The sequence below is a fragment of the Amblyomma americanum genome, chromosome 1 (assembly GCF_052857255.1).
Source record: "Amblyomma americanum isolate KBUSLIRL-KWMA chromosome 1, ASM5285725v1, whole genome shotgun sequence".
Lineage (NCBI taxonomy): Eukaryota > Metazoa > Arthropoda > Arachnida > Ixodida > Ixodidae > Amblyomma > Amblyomma americanum.
Window position 1 is genome coordinate 392,801,046 of NC_135497.1, and position 18,958 is coordinate 392,820,003.

The 18,958-nt window shown below is 52.2% G+C and overlaps 2 protein-coding genes across 2 annotated transcripts; both read right to left on the reverse strand.

The window, feature by feature from the left end:
- Positions 1–2,508: 2,508 nt before the first annotated feature.
- Positions 2,509–6,330, reverse strand: LOC144101945 (uncharacterized). Its single transcript, XM_077635190.1, has 3 exons — positions 6,032–6,330; positions 3,963–4,104; positions 2,509–2,975 (listed from the first exon to the last, which is right to left on the reverse strand). Exons 1-3 carry the CDS (start codon positions 6,168–6,170, stop codon positions 2,621–2,623), a joined length of 636 nt encoding a protein of 211 aa, XP_077491316.1. The 5' UTR covers positions 6,171–6,330; the 3' UTR covers positions 2,509–2,620.
- Positions 6,331–14,680: 8,350 nt separating this feature from the next.
- On the reverse strand, positions 14,681–18,473 carry LOC144101954 (uncharacterized). The gene is made up of 3 exons (XM_077635195.1): positions 18,231–18,473; positions 16,160–16,301; positions 14,681–15,172 (listed from the first exon to the last, which is right to left on the reverse strand). Exons 1-3 carry the CDS (start codon positions 18,367–18,369, stop codon positions 14,818–14,820), a joined length of 636 nt encoding a protein of 211 aa, XP_077491321.1. The 5' UTR covers positions 18,370–18,473; the 3' UTR covers positions 14,681–14,817.
- Positions 18,474–18,958: the final 485 nt, after the last annotated feature.

An 18,958-nucleotide genomic window follows, 5' to 3' on the forward strand; every position in this document is an offset into this window, starting at 1 on the left:
TACCACTCATTCATTCTAAGCTGCATTTTTTGTACGTATGCAATACATAATATGCGTAAAGGAAAGCCTTGTACATAATACTTATTTCTTCGGCACCTGGACGGCTATATCTGCAGTGAACATTGCGGGCAGAAGCTATACGAAGACGCATGTTCATGTACTACAGAAAGTACATAATTACAATACAGATAATTTCCGCTCTAGATGAAATGACTTCTGAGTGAACGGAGGACGTATGCATACACATTGCGGAAACTCCAATAAGAACGAAACATAAGCATTCGTTGTGAAAAAACGATTTCGGTCTCGTGCATAGCATGGCGTAACTTTCCGTTACCAAGAATGTGACAGTCGTCATACGGAGTCTCTGTTTCTGACATTCAGTCCGTACCTCATGTTGCGGAAAACCCTCCGGCAACGCATTACCAGCGGGTTTCTCTGTACTGCGGAGCATTTTTTTTTACAGTGTGGTTAGGGCGCTCGACTACTGATCCGGAGTACCCGGGTTCGAACCCGACCGCGGCGGCTGCGTTTTTATGGAGGAAAAACGCTAAGGCGCCCGTATACTGTGCGATGTCAGTGCACGTTAAAGATCCCCAGGCGGTCGAAATTATTCCGGAGCCCTCCACTACGGCATCTCTTCCTTTCTTCTTTCACTCACTTCTTTATCCCTTCCCTTACGGCGCGGTTCAGGTGTCCAACGATATATGAGACAGATACTGCGCCATTTCCTTTCCCCCAAAACCAATTATTATTATTTTCTGCGGCTGCGTTTTTATGGAGGAAAAACGCTAAGGCGCCCGTGTGCTTTGCGATGTCCCTGCACGTTAAAGATCCCAGGTGGTCGAATTTATTCCGGAGCCCTCCACTACGGCACCTCTTTCTTCCTTTCTTCTTTCACTCCCTCCTTTATGCCTTCCAGTATACGGCGTGGTTCAGGTGTCCAACAGTATATGACAGATACTGCGCCATTTCCTTTCCCCAAAAAACAATTATTAGATTTTCGGCTTCAGGTGCCAATACAGGCGCATGCTGGCTGGTACCTATTCTAATATGTGCCCCGCTCCGTGATCTGCCTTTTCCTTCTTCTAGCTGACTTTTTAAACATCCTTTTGTTTCCCCCTTTTTCTGTACTTGCACGTGCTTACACATACTCTTAGTTGTGTAGCAGCGCCTGCGTTGTCTGCCAGCATCTTTTTATCCCGTTGTTTTCGTACGCACCAAACAGCCAGTTTCCGCTGCTTTGTCGCACTCTCCCGTTGCTTCCTTTGATGCATGGCTATACCCGCCTGCGTGCAATACTACGCGGGTTGGCTTGTGGAAATATCTGGGGAAACAGCCTTCCACCCCGCCCCGCACTCCCACTCCGCGGATGCAGCGTTCCCGCTCGCTAACCTCGGAGGGGTTCGTGCTCGAGGGAAACAATAGGAGGGGACGACAACGCGTTAACACTCATATGCTATTTATTACAGTTGCAATTAATACTCAGAGCGGGCCAGCTAGCTACAAACCATCAACGAGGCATCCTCGGAAGTAGAAGGCAACGTAAGAAGGACTTCCGACTTACCGGCTGGGGCAGGGGCGCGACTTCGGAAGTATCGGCGGCGAACATTTGTATGCGCCGACAATGGCGGCCGGGTTTTCCCGTGCGCGCCGCATGCTTGAGGCAAAACAATTCCCTAGCATTTGCTGGGGAATGCGACCAGAGCGCACGTTTGATGCACTCGCTTCGCTGCCTGGAACCAGAAGTCCAGCGGCAAGGCACAATGGATCCCCGTGTGCTTGCCGCGGAAGGTGACGAGAGCGTGCGGCTCCAACCGCTCGTAACGCTGGCCGGATCCCGAAGAGACCGTGTCCGGTCCCGCAGAATTCCGCGTAACCTACGAGGTGGCGCTCCCGTCGCCGTTCCCTTTCCCCCATGAGGGAGACATCCCTCCTGGCCCAGCCGGTGCTGCCCGTCCCGACGGCCGACGATGAAGATGGGCCGCATCGAAATGGAGGGGGGAAACAGGTTTCCACAGGCTTGACCTTCATCAGCTAACCATGCTGAGTGCATTAATGCAGTGACCTTTAGTAGCGCATGATCTTTGTCTGAACAGACGTGATGCGCCATAAAACTTACGAGATGAGCTACCTTGGCACGGTGACGAAAGCTAGAGTTCGACATGACGTAGAATATAGCACAAATAAACACGAAAGACAGCTTGACGCAGACTAGCGCTTGTCTGCGTCGTCATTTCTGTCTGTCGTGTTTTCTTTGCGCTGCATTTTAATCATGAACGTTCACCAACTCGGCTAACTTTCGGCTTAACTTAGACTTTACAATCGCTTACTTTCGAAGTATCGAGCTTGTTTATTCCTCGCTGAGGGCAACTGACTGTGCACTCTCGGTTGCACTCAGCTGTCAGTCCTCGAATCTCACCAAGTAGCTCACTTCAGTCCATTCTGATTTGTAATGTGTTGAAAGCAAATGCTGTAGTGATGAGGCATGCGCGTGCCACCCAACAGACAATGTATTTTCATTCCTAGAAAAAAAAAAGCTACAAGTTTCGGCCGGCTGATGAGGGGGTTGTTCGCTGAAGTCGCCTTCTGTCTCGTCCACCGTAATGTCGTGCACCATCTACGGGTCTCCTAGCGCGAACTCTCCGATGTTCTCGCCAGATTCCAAGTCGTGCAGTGTCTGCAGCATCTTCATCCTGGCCATGTGTCGTTCGCGGGGCAGAAGTCTCTTGAGGCGCGCCGCCAGGCTCAGGCAGAAGAGCTCCTCGGGGTCTGAGGAGAGCGCCTGCGCCGCCGCGCCCCCCGCCGCCAGGCGATGCGGCATCACGGCAGCCGGCCGCATGGCCAGAGGCCAGGGCTGAGGTGGTGCTGCCGCCGCAGCCACCGCTGCCTCGCGCATTTCGGCGTCTTCGCCGGGCTGCTCCTGTTCGACTTCCACATCGGCCGGGGCCGCCGCGTTCAGCGTCGAGCGTCTCCTGCGAGGGAAAAGGGAAAGAGGCGTGGCAGCTAGGGTGTATGAGACACTCAAACTCGAGCTGACAGAGTGCGGTGTTATAGTGGCTTTTACCCCGTAACCGCTAACTTCCGAGTTCGCCCGTTGGCCAATCTAATTTCCTTCCGCCAGCCGCCCACAGCTCATGCTCATTTACGGCGGTTCTGTGCACTGTGCTGAGACGCCTCGTGAAAAGCCTGAGACGCCTCGTGAATTATTATTATTAATTTTCCCAGACACAGACCCCTTGGGTCCGCGAAATGGACATGCCGTACGCAGTGGGTTGCTTGCCACCCAGCATCGCGGCGATCTAATGCGAGTCGCGCAGCTTTGTGCGGACGGTAAAGCATGGCAAAACCGGGCGCTCGCTTAAGTAGCCGCTGGGCCACGTCGCAGTCACGCGAGGTTGTGCTTGTGACGCGAAGGCGGGCAGGTGTCTTCCTGTATTAATAATAATGATAATAATTGGTTTTGGCAGAAAAGAAATGAATCAGTATCTGTCTCATATATCGCTGCACGCCTGAACCGCGCCGTAAGGGACGGGATAAAGGAGGGAGTGAAAGTCCGGCCCCAGTAGAGTATCTGTTACGGGTCCAATTGAACTTCTTTTTGGAAATGTGGCGGAGAGTTTGAAGGATGCTTCACTCCCGCCATCGGTTGGCCCGGTATTGCACTGCCTCCGGGATCGGCCTTGTCTTTAGCGCGTCTTTACTATCCTGTCTTCCTATCCCATCTTTCAACTCCCCTACTATCTGCACGAGGTAGCGATTGTGGCTCGGCTAGAGTCAGTGAGCAGGCCTGTGCACTTTCCTTTTCTTTCTAACTGGCAACAACAGACAGACAGGGAGTGAAAAAAGAAAGGAAGAAAGAGGTGTCGTAGGGAAGGGCTCTGGAATAATTTCGACCGGAGCCCTCCACTACGGCACCTATTTCCTCCTTTCTTCTTTCACGCTCTGTACACAACACTCACGTTCGCGGCCTCAGGAAGTCATCGAGGAAGCCGAGCTCCCGGTCCAGTACGCTCCACTGCCCCTTGGAGTCGATGCGTCGGCGCTTCTTGCGCTTGAGGTACGTGTCCCGGAGGGTGCGCCACCGGGTCTGGCACTCCTCCACTGCGCCAGGGAACACAAGGTTTGCGGTCAAAACAACCATGCCTTTGTCGCGGTTAGGGGCACCCCACAATTAGTATACAGCTTTCGTGAAAACAAAAACCGCTCTTCCAGCGCCCTGTCACTCTTGGTATAACTGACAGTGCCTCGTCGTGAGGGGTATGTATAGTCTCATCAAACTTCTCCGCGGTTAAGCTCCGCCCACATTTACGACCGGTGCAAAGAATTCCTCCACGACAAAACCGTAGTCCGTTAACACTTCTCACATAAACAAGAAGCTAATCGCAAAAAAAAAGTTAAGCTCTAGAATTCTCATACCTGGCTTGTTTAATAAAGTCAGACATAAAAAACTGATTCGTTTGGGGCTGGCAAGTGGTACTCCGAGATATGTGATACAGGCGTATTTTCCTTTCCTTGAAACCATTTTTTTTTCATTTCATTTTCTTTCGCTTACGGGCGCCGTTCGGGTGTCCACCGAGATATGTGAGAAAATTATTAATAGTACTACTACTGCTACTGATAATAATATTATTTAGATTTTGGGGAAAGTATATGGCGCAGTATCTGGAAGAAAGAGGTGCCGTATTGGAGGGCTCCGGAATAATTTCGACCACCTGGGGATCTTTAATGTGCACTGACAACGCACAGCACACGGGCGTCTTAGCCTTCTGCCTCCATAAAAACGCAGCCGCCGCGGTCGGGTCCGAATTCGGGGACTCCGGATCAGGAGATGAGCGTTCTAACCACTGAGCCACTGCGGCGGGTGAGAAAATTGGGTAATTATTTTTGGGGAAAAGGAAATGATACAGTATCTCTCTCACATATTGGCGGACCCCTAAACCGCGCCGTAAGGGAAAGGATAAAGGAGGGACTAAGATAATGAAGGAAAAAAGGTTCTGTAGTGGAGGGCTCGGGAATTTCTACCATATTCAACGAAACGCGGCCGCCGCACCGAGGTTCGATCCTGCGTTCTGGTGTTAAGCACACTAACGCCGTAACCGGGTATTTGGTTATGGCATATTGGGAGGCCGACGGCGAAATTGGTGCCTTTTAAGATGGTGCTGCCTCACATATCTATAGCTGTAAGAAAATCGAACGCAAATGAAAGAAAATAACGAACGTTACGTTATCCTGACAGTAAGTAGCCTAGGCCCGGCACGTAGCCAGTAATTTTTTCGGGAGGGCCCAAGGGACTTCTTACAGGGCCCTGCCTCAAGAACGGAAAGGAGGGGGTGGAGGTGCTTGACATTGAGGACTTGCTCGGGCCCCCCCAACGCCCACGGACACGTGCCTGGCCTAGGCCTTTTAGTACCCCAGCCACCGACGGCTGATTAATTGCGACGACGGGCAGTCGTGAGAGGAAAGGCTTCCGGCACAGTACTGGACGCGGCAGCAAAATACTAATATCGCTTCGAGAGAGCCAGCAGTCTTCGAGGTACAGACCTGACGTGGCAGCAGAAGGTTTAGACCAGATGCAGCAGCTCGTGGATCTAAGGCACCGTCAACTAGGACGCCTGTCGACAACGGACCAGAGACCACGCAATTCTACGCGGCAGCTAGTCGCGAAGACACTCTGGCTATGAGCCCGCAATCATCGGTACGACACTCGTTCCCGGCACAGCATCCTCAATGACGCGAACAGCTGAAACGCGCGCTCATCCAAAAGACACGTCCTTCTATAGGCACCATCAGCTGTGCCATCAGCACGCCAAAGGAGCCTACGGAAGCTCAAGGCTCACGGCAATACGTAAAAGGAGGCCGATTCCGCATCGTACGGTGGCAGCTACACCGTATAAGACGCGGTCCACACCAAGTGTCTGCGACGAAGCCAGCTGCGAGGTTGCAGTGCACCTCGTCGGACACGTACGCGTTCGAGACCGGAGCGCGAGGCCGGCTGTGTGTGCGGTGAACGCAGCATGCAGCGGCTCACCGGTCACGGCCAGTGCGGCGGCGATTTCCATCCAGGCGGCCTCCCGGTAGCCGGCCTCCTTGTGCAGCTTGGAGTGCTGGTCCCAGAGCTGCGTGTGCTTCTTCACCTCCTGGACGAGCTTCTCGTTGAAGGAGGCCATTGCGCGGACCCGATGGAACGGAGCACTGATCGTCGTCGTCGGGATCGGGCTTTGGAGCCGCGTGCCAGCTTCTTCCTCGTCTTTCCGGCGGTGACTGACAGAGCGCTCTGCCCACCACAGCGCCACCACGAGCTGCCGCGGGAACCGCACGTGCACAGGCACCGCCAGCATGCGCTCGCAGCGCCGCCATGCTGACTTCTTTCTCTGCGATGTTCGTTGCTGCGGGTCGTGCGGAAGGCCCAATCCAAGTTTGTTTTTTTTTCTCTGTACTGCGGACATGTAAATTATCGTTTATAGGAGTTTAACTAGAGTTCCCGGTCGAGTTCCCGGGTTCGAGCCCGACCGCGGCGGCTGCGTTTTTATGGAGGCAAAAAGCTAAGGCGCCCATGTGCTGTGCGATGTCAGTGCACGGTAAAGATCCGCAGGTGGTCGAAATTATTCCGGAGCCCTCCACTTCTGCACCTCATTTTTCCTTTCATCTTTCACTCCCTCCTTTATCCCTTCTCTTACGGCGCGGTTCAGGTGTCCAACGATATATGAGACAGATACTGCGCCATTTCCTTTCCCCCCAAAAGAACCAATTATTATTATTATTATTATTCAGAATGGTTTGGAAAAAAGTGAACTCCCGAGATCACTTATGGCCTTCTGTATGCTCGTTGGCCGCATGGCGAGCGAATGTTTTTTTTTCTTTAGTTATGGTTTTCGTTTTTCGATTTTACGCGCCGATGGTAATGACTCCTCCACTTCGTCGTCACCACCACCTTAATCACCCGCCGCGGTGGCTCAGTGGTTAGGGCGCTCGACTTGATTGATTGTAAAACATTTTATTCGCCGGGAAGAGCTTGGCAAGAAGTCGCGTTAAGTGGTCGAGAGTACATAGCCCTCGACGACTTTGTCAGCCCACTCCACCGCCAAAACTTGCGTTCTGGGGTCAGAGCTAGCCAGCACGGTCTCCCACCGCTCGAGAGAAGGAGCTGTAACTAGATCACCCGGAGGTGGCTCTATTTTGCAGTCCCACAGGATGTGATCATAGGTAGCACGTTGGCCACAGTGTTTGCAGTTTGGGTTGTAAAGATCTGGATAAATGTGCGCGAGGAGTGATGGGGTGCGTATCGATCTCGTCTGTAGACGACGCCACGTAACCTCTTGTTCTTTAGTAAGTCTTTTGTCTGGAGGGGGGAAAATTCTCCTCTCTAGTTTAAAATGATTGGTGAGATCATGATATGTGATCATTGAGTCCTTCGTGAAATTCAGGGAGCCAGACTCATCCACTGCCCGGTCGACGAAACCTCGGGCTTTATTGTGGGCTGCCTCGTTCCCCGGATTCCCCGAATGGGCTGGGACCCATATCAATTCGGAATAATTTGGTGAGAATTTGGATGCGTTAAGGATTCTAAGGGAGGTGTTTGTAATTCGCCCTTTAGCGAAATTATTGATACCCATTTTGGAATCGCTGAGGATGATGCTCCCTTGGGTATGTGCTAGGGCGAGGGCTATAGCCGCCTCTTCTGCCGTTTCAGAGGATTTCGTTTTGATTGTCGCCGAGACGATGTGGTCACCATTCTCGTTCACAACCACAACTGCAAAGGCATTGGTATTTTTGTATTCTGCCGCATCTACATAAAGTGTTGCAGCACACTGTCTGTATTTCTTATATAAGGCTTTGGCTCGTGCTTGTCTTCTACCCTCATGGTGTAAGGGGTGCATGTTTTTGGGGAGTGGTTTGATTAGTAGGGCCGTCCTATAGGCGCGGGGTAAGTCTACTTTAGCATCGTTATTCGTAGGTTGAAAGTTAATTCCGAGCCTGGTAAGAATACTCCTGCCAGTTCTGGAATTGGCTAATCGCGCTGTTTGAGCCATTAAATGGGCTTCTTTCAGTTCATTGTAGGTGTTATGTATTCCTAACCTCATAAGCCTTTCGGTTGAGGCATTTAGTGGGAGTCCTAACGCAGCCTTATAGGCCTGCCGTATCATGCTATCCAATTTGTCCTTTTCTGCTTTCGAAAATTTCAGATAAGGGGTGGCATAGAGTATCCTGCTCAGCGCAAAGGCCTGCACTAGGCGGCATAAATCTCTTTCCCTCACCCCTTGTCTTCGGTTAGCTATGCGGCGGAGTAATCGCGCCGTCGCTTCTACCGTGCGTTTTAGCTTAGTGAGTGTGTCAGTATTTTTTCCATTTGTTTGTAAATACAACCCCAGTATTCTCATGGTCTGTACCTCTTTGACAGATCGTCCATTAACATAGACGTTTATTTGCGGGGGGGATGTCGTGGTACGCCTACCTCTTTGTTTACGACGGATCACGAAGAGTTCAGATTTTTGCTCAGAACAAGTGAGGCCGGAATCCCATGCGCATGCCTCGATGATGTCCACTGCTGCTTGGAGTGTGTCTTCTATGTAGCCTTCGCATCCTTTGGTTACCCAAAGTGTGATGTCATCTGCATAGAACGTGTGATGTAGGTCTGGTATTTGTGCCAGTTTGGGGGGAATTTTGATGAGGGAGAGGTTAAAAAGGAAAGGGGACAGGACGGAGCCCTGTGGCGTTCCTTTACTTCCTAGTTTGATTGGGGCAGACTCTATTGTTCCGACCGTTATCACTGCTGTTCTGTTAGTGAGGAAGGATCGGATGTAGTTGTACGTCCTTTCTCCGGGGTTGATTTCTGACAAGTTTGTCAAGATGGCTTTGTGGGTGACGTTGTCGAAAGCTTTAACAAGGTCTAAACCCAATATTGCTTTCGTTCCTGTTCCCTCGTCAGCTTCAATTATGTCCTTGTTAAGCTGCAAGAGAATGTCCTGGGTAGATAGTTGGGCCCTGAATCCTAACATTGTTTCAGGTAGGAGGTTCATGTCCTCCGCATAGTTTTGGAGCCTATTGAGGATGACATGCTCCATGAGTTTGCCTAGGCATGATGTTAATGAAATTGGCCGTAGATTCTCAGTGCTGAGTTTCTTACCCGCTTTAGGAATAAAAGTGATTTTCGCGTGTTTCCACTCTGGTGGTATGTTGCCTGCATGCCAGTATTTGTTCATAAGGTCTGTAACCGCCGCGATCGACGTTGCGTCTAAGTTCCTGAGAGTCTTATTTGTAACTTTGTCTGGTCCTGCCGCAGATGTTGTCCGCAGTTTGCCAATTGCGTACCAGACCTCTGCGTCTGTGATGTCTGCGTCTAAATTTGGATTAGGAGTCCCCCGGTAGTGTGGTTGTGTGGTACTATCATCCGTGTTTAGATAACGTTCTGCTAGCTCTTTGATTAGGTCTTCAGTTGTACCCTCATATTTATGTATGAGTCTGTACAGTTGACTTTGTTGCACGGGACGTGTTTGTTCTGGATCGAGCAGGTGTCTTAGAAGATGCCATGTCTTCTTATTTCCGAGCTGTCCATTGACGCTTTCACATATTTGGTTCCATTGTTGTGTTTGGAGAGTAAGTGTATGTTCCTCGATTCGCCTCTCGATTTCAGCGATCTTTTTGCGTAGTCGCTTGTTGTGTTTTTGCTGCTTCCAGCGTTTTTGGAGGCCTTTTTGTGCCTGCCACAGGTGTAACAGTTTTGAGTCTGCAATCTGCTCCTCCTTCTCAACTGGCACCACAACGCTAGTGGAGCTGACATCCTCATTCAGGGAGATAACCCAGTCGCTAAGGTTAGAGATCTCCTTTGGAGCTGTTTTGTCGCGAAGTTGCCTGAACTTGTCCCAATCCGTGGTTCGTATTTCTTTTGCTTTGTTTTTAAGTTTTGTCGTGGGGAACGTGATGCTAAGGATGAAGTGATCACTGCCAAGGTTTTGCCCGGTGTTGACCCACTTTGCGTCCTTGACGTTTTTAGAGAGGGATAAGTCTGGAGATGTGTCTACACATACACTGTTACCCATGCGTGTGTGGTCGCTCGGGTTGTTTAGCGTTGTGAGCCCTAGTGACTGTATGATTTGCCAGAGCAGGTTCCCTTTCGGAGTTGCTTTGGTATATCCCCATGCTGGGTGTTGAGCGTTGAAGTCTCCCACAATTAATAGTTGAGCCCTAGCAGCCAGCTTTACTGTGTTTATCAACAAGTGTGGGAGTCCATTGCCTTTGTTTCTGGGAGGGTTGTATACATTAAGGATGAAGAGATTTGAGCCTCCTTTTTGCCTTGGTACTATTTCAAGTAGGGTGTAATCTTCTTCCGAATCATTTATAAAATGTTGAATTGCGGTGATATTTCTATGCACCAGAGTGGCTGTGAAGGAGCCGGCTGCGTTACTAGTATCATAATGAGGTGGCAGATATGCTTTATAGCCTGGCAGTGTAGCCCTGCCGCTAGCTTCTTGCAATGCAATCACGTCTGGGGTTGGAACAGACGGTGCTTGTTGGATGTGGAGCTGCAAGTGGGCCCGCTTGCGGCGGAAGCCTCTGCAGTTCCATTGCCAAATTTCAAATTTTTGGCGTGGTGCCATGTTGGGTTATAGATGGTTGTGGCGTCGTGGACAGATCCACGGTGGGGGGTAGGCGGGCCTCGATAGTTGTAAGCCTATCCATTATTTGCTGCATGCAGGTGGCTATTTGGGATACCTGTCCCTCTAGTGTTGCAAAGCGAATATCTATCTCTGCAAATTTGGTAGTAACGAGGCCTTGGAAGGTAGCTTGTTCTGTTGATATAGCGCTAGTTCTCTCTGACAGAGTATTGATGTCTGCCCTGAGTTTGGTAGGCGCTTTCGACGGCTGCGGGGTGTCGGCTTCCGAAGCCTCGGCCTTTCTTTTGGATTCCTCGCCTTCTTTTGTAGGATGCGGTCTTTTAGTTGCTATTCTGGCGTCTGTGTCCGTCGCGTTATGGGCTGAAGACTGGGAAGCGTTGGAGGGAGTGTGGCAAATAGCGTCTGTTTCCATCGCATTATTGGTCGAATCCTGGGACGCGGTGGGTGGCATTCTAGCCGCAGTGGCATTCTGTACCTGATGCGCTTGTAACAGGCGTTTAATGTCAGCCAACTCTTTTTTAAGGCTGGCAATTTCTCTGTCTCGGGATTGTAGTTGGATCTGAAACTCCTTCTCTCGAGCGTCAATAGATTGGGAGGCCTCTGCTGGCCAGCTCACCTTTTTATTGGAGCGGCTATCGCTGCGTCCGCGGCTTGAGCTTCTCTTGTCGTTCCCTGCAGGGTTCCCCAGGGGCGGGAAGGAGCTGGAGTTGTTCCGGCTGTGGCTTCCTCCTTTTCCGGTAGCACCGTGTTCCTTCTTCCTGGGCCTAGACTGGTGTCCGTGTAGTGATGAGTCGTTGTCCCCTTGCTTGGGTGTCTGGTTGCCATGGGGCGTTCCTTGTTTGTTCTTGTTGATCAGCCGGAATTTGCAGTTCCGGCTGCCTGTGTTGTGGCCCCCGTTGCAGACGATGCATACGGGTTGGCAGGTTGGCTGTTCTCCCTCAGGTGGAGGCGAGTGATTTTCTCCGCAGCGGCGGCAAAGGTTCGTTGTAGGTTTGTAGCAGACATCGGCCCGGTGTCCTACTCTCCTGCAGTTGTAGCATACCTCATGTTGCTCCCTGAAGGGGTGGACCCGAAAGACGCCGCACTGATAGATTACTTGGCTGGGTAGCTTCTTTCCAAAAAAGGTGATTTGTATTGTTCTGGATTTCCCGATCCTTCGGGCATCCACAACTTCTATTCCTTCGTTTCGGTTTCCGAAGCCTTGGCGAACCGCTTCGGGCGAGTCTCCCGCGTAGGCGTTGTAAATGACCCCTTTTACCGAGTCTTCGGGCGCCGCCACGTACGACGTTACGTTGTAGGTTTGATCTTGGAGGTTCAGTTTTTCAATATTGGCGTATGCAGTCGCCCGTTGACGATCGGGCGTGCATAGCGTAAAGGTGTTGTTGGCCGTATTGACTCTGATAATGTCTTCATTCTTCACCGTATCATACGGCAGCCTGGCCACCTCGCAGGCGCAGAAGAGTAGTAGTCCGGGCGCAAAGTCCCTCAGATTCCAACCTTGTGGTCGGCAGACGATTTTGTAGTCGTCGGTCGGTAAGCGCGGGAGAAGGGCTTTCTTGCTGAGTGCAAGTAGCTTCTTCCCGTTCTTTCGCGATGGAAAATTGGAATTAGACTTGCCTTGGCCGTGCCCCTGCGCAGGCTCGTCGTCGGTTGATGCGGGCCCTTTATTCTTCAGGCCTCGTTGTCGGTCGCGGTAACGAAGAATGGTTTCCCATTTTCCGGCCTCGAGCTCCGACGGTGATATTTTCTCGCCTTCCACGGCGTACTCCATCTGTGCGGGTCCCTGGGCGCTCAGTTCCCGGCGGAGAGGTGACGAGCTAGGTCGAGCTCGATGGCTAGGCCGGCAGTCAGCCGGCAATATGCCTAGGTGTCCGTAGATTGGCAAAATCCGGCTGCAGCAGGCACTGGACAATGGCCCGGATGTCGTCCAAAATATTCGAGCCCGAAGGCTGACTCTTTCTGCCGAAAAGTGGCTTCGAGGCGGGAGCCCATGCGAGACACGTCAGCACAGCTCCGTGGATTGGATTGGATCCCAGGGCGCTCGACTACTGATCCGGAGTTCCCGGGTTCGAACCCGACCGCGGCGGCTGCATTTTTATGGAGGAAAAACGCTAAGGCGCCCGTATACTGTGCGATGTCAGTGCACGTTAAAGATTACCAGGCGGTCGAAATTATTCCGGAGCCCTCCACTACGGCATCTCTTCCTTTCTTCTTTCACTCCCTTCTTTATCCCTTCCCTTACGGCGCGGTTCAGGTGTCCAACGATATATGAGACAGATACTGCGCCATTTCCTTTCCCCCAAAACCAATTATTATTATTTTCTGCGGCTGCGTTTTTATGGAGGAAAAACGCTAAGGCGCCCGTGTGCTTTGCGATGTCCCTGCACGTTAAAGATCCCAGGTGGTCGAATTTATTCCGGAGCCCTCCACTACGGCACCTCTTTCTTCCTTTCTTCTTTCACTCCCTCCTTTATGCCTTCCAGTATACGGCGTGGTTCAGGTGTCCAACGGTATATGACAGATACTGCGCCATTTCCTTTCCCCAAAAAACAATTATTATTAGGTTTTCGGCTTCAGGTGCCAATACAGGCGCATGCTGGCTGGTACCTATTCTAATATGTGCCCCGCTCCGTGATCTGCCTTTTCCTTCTTCTTCTAGCTGACTTTTTAAACATCCTTCTTTTGTTTCCCCCTTTTTCTGTACTTGCACGTGCTTACACATACTCTTAGTTGTGTAGCAGCGCCTGCGTTGTCTGCCAGCATCTTTTTATCCCGTTGTTTTCGTACGCACCAAACAGCCAGTTTCCGCTGCTTTGTCGCACTCTCCCGTTGCTTCCTTTGATGCATGGCTATACCCGCCTGCGTGCAATACTACGCGGGTTGGCTTGTGGAAATATCTGGGGGAACAGCCTTCCACCCCGCCCCGCACTCCCACTCCGCGGATGCAGCGTTCCCGCTCGCTAACCTCGGAGGGGTTCGTGCTCGAGGGAAACAATAGGAGGGGACGACAACGCGTTAACACTCATATGCTATTTATTACAGTTGCAATTAATACTCAGAGCGGGCCAGCTAGCTACAAACCATCAACGAGGCATCCTCGGAAGTAGAAGGCAACGTAAGAAGGACTTCCGACTTACCGGCTGGGGCAGGGGCGCGACTTCGGAAGTATCGGCGGCGAACATTTGTATGCGCCGACAATGGCGGCCGGGTTTTCCCGTGCGCGCCGCATGCTTGAGGCAAAACGATTCCCTAGCATTTGCTGGGGAATGCGACCAGAGCGCGCGTTTGATGCACTCGCTTCGCTGCCTGGAACCAGAAGTCCAGCGGCAAGGCACAATGGATCCCCGTGTGCTTGCGCGGAAGGTGACGAGAGCGTGCGGCTCCAACCGCTCGTAACGCTGGCCGGATCCCGAAGAGACTGTGTCCGGTCCCGCAGAATTCCGCGTAACCTACGAGGTGGCGCTCCCGTCGCCGTTCCCTTTTCCCCATGAGGGAAACTTCCCTCCTGGCCCAGCCGGTGCTGCCCGTCCCGACGGCCGACGATGAAGATGGGCCGCATCGAAATGGAGGGGGGAAACAGGTTTCCACAGGCTTGACCTTCATCAGCTAACCATGCTGAGTGCATTAATGCAGTGACCTTTAGTAGCGCATGATCTTTGTCTGAACAGACGTGATGCGCCATAAAACTTACGAGATGAGCTACCTTGGCACGGTGACGAAAGCTAGAGTTCGACATGACGTAGAATATAGCGCAAATAAACACGAAAGACAGCTTGACGCAGACTAGCGCTTGTCTGCGTCGTCATTTCTGTCTGTCGTGTTTTCTTTGCGCTGCATTTTAATCATGAACGTTCACCAACTCGGCTAACTTTCGGCTTAACTTAGACTTTACAATCGCTTACTTTCGAAGTATCGAGCTTGTTTATTCCTCGCTGAGGGCAACTGACTGTGCACTCTCGGTTGCACTCAGCTGTCAGTCCTCGAATCTCACCAAGTAGCTCACTTCAGTCCATTCTGATTTGTAATGTGTTGAAAGCAAATGCTGTAGTGATGAGGCATGCGCGTGCCACCCAACAGACAATGTATTTTCATTCCTAGTAAAAAACAAAACAAAAAGAAAGCTACAAGTTTCTGCCGGCTGATGAGGGGGTTGTTCGCTGAAGTCGCCTTCTGTCTCGTCCACCGTAATGTCGTGCAAAATCTACGGGTCTCCTAGCGCGAACTCTCCGATGTTCTCGCCAGATTCCAAGTCGTGCAGTGTCTGCAGCATCTTCATCCTGGCCATGTGTCGTTCGCGGGGCAGAAGTCTCTTGAGGCGCGCCGCCAGGCTTAGGCAGAAGAGCTCCTCGGGGTCTGAGGAGAGCGCCTGCGCCGCCGCGCCCCCCGCCGCCAGGCGATGCGGCATCACGGCAGCCGGCCGCATGGCCAGAGGCCAGGGCTGAGGTGGTGCTGCCGCCGCAGCCACCGCTGCCTCGCGCATTTCGGCGTCTTCGCCGGGCTGCTCCTGTTCGACTTCCACATCGGCCGGGGCCGCCGCGTTCAGCGTCGAGCGTCTCCTGCGAGGGAAAAGGGAAAGAGGCGTGGCAGCTAGGGTGTATGAGACACTCAAACTCGAGCTGACAGAGTGCGGTGTTATAGTGGCTTTTACCCCGTAACCGCTAACTTCCGAGTTCGCCCGTTGGCCAATCTAATTTCCTTCCGCCAGCCGCCCACAGCTCACGCTCATTTACGGCGGTTCTGTGCACTGTGCTGAGACGCCTCGTGAAAAGCCTGAGACGCCTCGTGAATTATTATTATTAATTTTCCCAGACACAGACCCCTTGGGTCCGCGAAATGGACATGCCGTACGCAGTGGGTTGCGTGCCACCCAGCATCGCGGCGATCTAATGCGAGTCGCGCAGCTTTGTGCGGACGGTAAAGCATGGCAAAACCGGGCGCTCGCTTAAGTAGCCGCTGGGCCACGTCGCAGTCACGCGAGGTTGTGCTTGTGACGCGAAGGCGGGCAGGTGTCTTCCTGTATTAATAATAATGATAATAATTGGTTTTGGCAGAAAAGAAATGAATCAGTATCTGTCTCATATATCGCTGCACGCCTGAACCGCGCCGTAAGGGACGGGATAAAGGAGGGAGTGAAAGTCCGGCCCCAGTAGAGTATCTGTTACGGGTCCAATTGAACTTCTTTTTGGAAATGTGGCGGAGAGTTTGAAGGATGCTTCACTCCCGCCATCGGTTGGCCCGGTATTGCACTGCCTCCGGGATCGGCCTTGTCTTTAGCGCGTCTTTACTATCCTGTCTTCCTATCCCATCTTTCAACTCCCCTACTATCTGCACGAGGTAGCGATTGTGGCTCGGCTAGAGTCAGTGAGCAGGCCTGTGCACTTTCCGTTTCTTTCTAACTGGCAACAACAGACAGACAGGGAGTGAAAGAAGAAAGGAAGAAAGAGGTGTCGTAGTGAAGGGCTCTGGAATAATTTCGACCGGAGCCCTCCACTACGGCACCTATTTCCTCCTTTCTTCTTTCACGCTCTGTACACAACACTCACGTTCGCGGCCTCAGGAAGTCATCGAGGAAGCCGAGATCACGCTCCAGCACGTTCCACTGCCCGTTGGCGCCGGCGCGCCGGCGCTTCTTGCGCTTGAGGTACGTGTCCCGGAGGGTGCGCCACCTGGTCTGGCACTGCTCCACTGCGCCAGGGAACACACGGTTTGCGGTCAAAACAACCATGCCTTTGTCGCGGTTAGGGGCACCCCACAATTAGTATACAGCTTTAGTGAAAACAAAAACCGCTCTTCCAGCGCCCTGTCACTTTTGGTATAACTGACAGTGCCTCGTCGTGAGGGGTATGTATAGTCTCATCAAACTTCTCCGCAGTGAAGCTCCGCCCACATTTACGACCGGTGCAAAGAATTCCTCCACGACAAAACCGTAGTCCGTTAACACTTCTCACATAAACAAGAAGCTAATCGCAAAAAAAAGTTATAAGCTCTAGAATTTTCATACCTGGCTTGTTTAATAAAGTCAAACATAAAATACTGATTCGTTTGTGGCTGGCAAGTGGTACTCCGAGATATGTGATACAGGCGTATTTTCCTTTCCTTGAAACCATTTTTTTTTTCATTTCATTTTCTTTCGCTTACGGGCGCCGTTCGGGTGTCCACCGAGATATGTGAGAAAATTATTAATAGTACTACTACTGCTACTGATAATAATAATATTTAGATTTTGGGGAAAGTATATGGCGCAGTATCTGGAAGAAAGAGGTGCCGTATTGGAGGGCTCCGGAATAATTTCGACCACCTGGGGATCTTTAATGTGCACTGACAACGCACAGCACACGGGCGTCTTAGCCTTCTGCCTCCATAAAAACGCAGCCGCCGCGGTCGGGTCCGAATTCGGGGACTCCGGATCAGGAGATGAGCGTTCTAACCACTGAGCCACTGCGGCGGGTGAGAAAATTGGGTAATTATTTTTGGGGAAAAGGAAATGATACAGTATCTCTCTCACATATTGGCGGACCCCTAAACCGCGCCGTAAGGGAAAGGATAAAGGAGGGACTAAGATAATGAAGGAAAAAAGGTTCTGTAGTGGAGGGCTCGGGAATTTCTACCATATTCAACGAAACGCGGCCGCCGCACCGAGGTTCGATCCTGCGTTCTGGTGTTAAGCACACTAACGCCGTAACCGGGTATTTGGTTATGGCATATTGGGAGGCCGACGGCGAAATTGGTGCCTTTTAAGATGGTGCTGCCTCACATATCTATAGCTGTAAGAAAATCGAACGCAAATGAAAGAAAATAACGAACGTTACGTTATCCTGACAGTAAGTAGCCTAGGCCCGGCACGTAGCCAGTAATTTTTTCGGGAGGGCCCAAGGGACTTCTTACAGGGCCCTGCCTCAAGAACGGAAAGGAGGGGGTGGAGGTGCTTGACATTGAGGACTTGCTCGGGCCCCCCCAACGCCCACGGACACGTGCCTGGCCTAGGCCTTTTAGTACCCCAGCCACCGACGGCTGATTAATTGCGACGACGGGCAGTCGTGAGAGGAAAGGCTTCCGGCACAGTACTGGACGCGGCAGCAAAATACTAATATCGCTTCGAGAGAGCCAGCAGTCTTCGAGGTACAGACCTGACGTGGCAGCAGAAGGTTTAGACCAGATGCAGCAGCTCGTGGATCTAAGGCACCGTCAACTAGGACGCCTGTCGACAACGGACCAGAGACCACGCAATTCTACGCGGCAGCTAGTCGCGAAGACACTCTGGCTATGAGCCCGCAATCATCGGTACGACACTCGTTCCCGGCACAGCATCCTCAATGACGCGAACAGCTGAAACGCGCGCTCATCCAAAAGACACGTCCTTCTATAGGCACCATCAGCTGTGCCATCAGCACGCCAAAGGAGCCTACGGAAGCTCAAGGCTCAAGGCAATACGTAAAAGGAGGCCGATTCCGCATCGTACGGTGGCAGCTACACCGTATAAGACGCGGTCCACACCAAGTGTCTGCGACGAAGCCAGCTGCGAGGTTGCAGTGCACCTCGTCGGACACGTACGCGTTCGAGACCGGAGCGCGAGGCCGGCTGTGTGTGCGGTGAACGCAGCATGCAGCGGCTCACCGGTCACGGCCAGTGCGGCGGCGATTTCCATCCAGGCGGCCTCCCGGTAGCCGGCCTCCTTGTGCAGCTTGGAGTGCTGGTCCCAGAGCTGCGTGTGCTTCTTCACCTCCTGGACGAGCTTCTCGTTGAAGGAGGCCATTGCGCGGACCCGATGGAACGGAGCACTGATCGTCGTCGTCGGGATCGGGCTTTGGAGCCGCGTGCCAGCTTCTTCCTCGTCTTTCCGGCGGTGACTGACAGAGCGCTCTGCCCACCACAGCGCCACCACGAGCTGCCGCGGGAACCGCACGTGCACAGGCACCGCCAGCATGCGCTCGCAGCGCCGCCATGCTGACTTCTTTCTCTGCGATGTTCGTTGCTGCGGGTCGTGCGGAAGGCCCAATCCAAGTTTGTTTTTTTTTTCTCTGTACTGCGGACATGTAAATTATCGTTTATAGGAGTTTAACTAGAGTTCCCGGTCGAGTTCCCGGGTTCGAGCCCGACCGCGGCGGCTGCGTTTTTATGGAGGCAAAAAGCTAAGGCGCCCATGTGCTGTGCGATGTCAGTGCACGGTAAAGATCCGCAGGTGGTCGAAATTATTCCGGAGCCCTCCACTGCTGCACCTCATTTTTCCTTTCATCTTTCACTCCCTCCTTTATCCCGTCACTTACGGCGTGGTTCAGGTGTCCAACGATAGATGACACTGCGCCCTTTCCTTTCCAAAAAACAATTGATTATTATTGCTCCTT

Bases quoted from the DNA above. Each gene is read 5' to 3' on its own strand.
- LOC144101945 (XM_077635190.1), bottom strand. From the start codon at position 6,170: ATGGCCTCCTTCAACGAGAAGCTCGTCCAGGAGGTGAAGAAGCACACG. The intron at 4,105-6,031 runs GTGAGCCGCTGC...TCCCTGGCGCAG, and splicing joins CGCCGCACTGGCCGTGACCG to TGGAGGAGTGCCAGACCCGG. The intron at 2,976-3,962 runs GTGAGTGTTGTG...TTTCCCTCGCAG, and splicing joins GACTTCCTGAGGCCGCGAAC to GAGACGCTCGACGCTGAACG.
- LOC144101954 (XM_077635195.1), bottom strand. From the start codon at position 18,369: ATGGCCTCCTTCAACGAGAAGCTCGTCCAGGAGGTGAAGAAGCACACG. The intron at 16,302-18,230 runs GTGAGCCGCTGC...TCCCTGGCGCAG, and splicing joins CGCCGCACTGGCCGTGACCG to TGGAGCAGTGCCAGACCAGG. The intron at 15,173-16,159 runs GTGAGTGTTGTG...TTTCCCTCGCAG, and splicing joins GACTTCCTGAGGCCGCGAAC to GAGACGCTCGACGCTGAACG.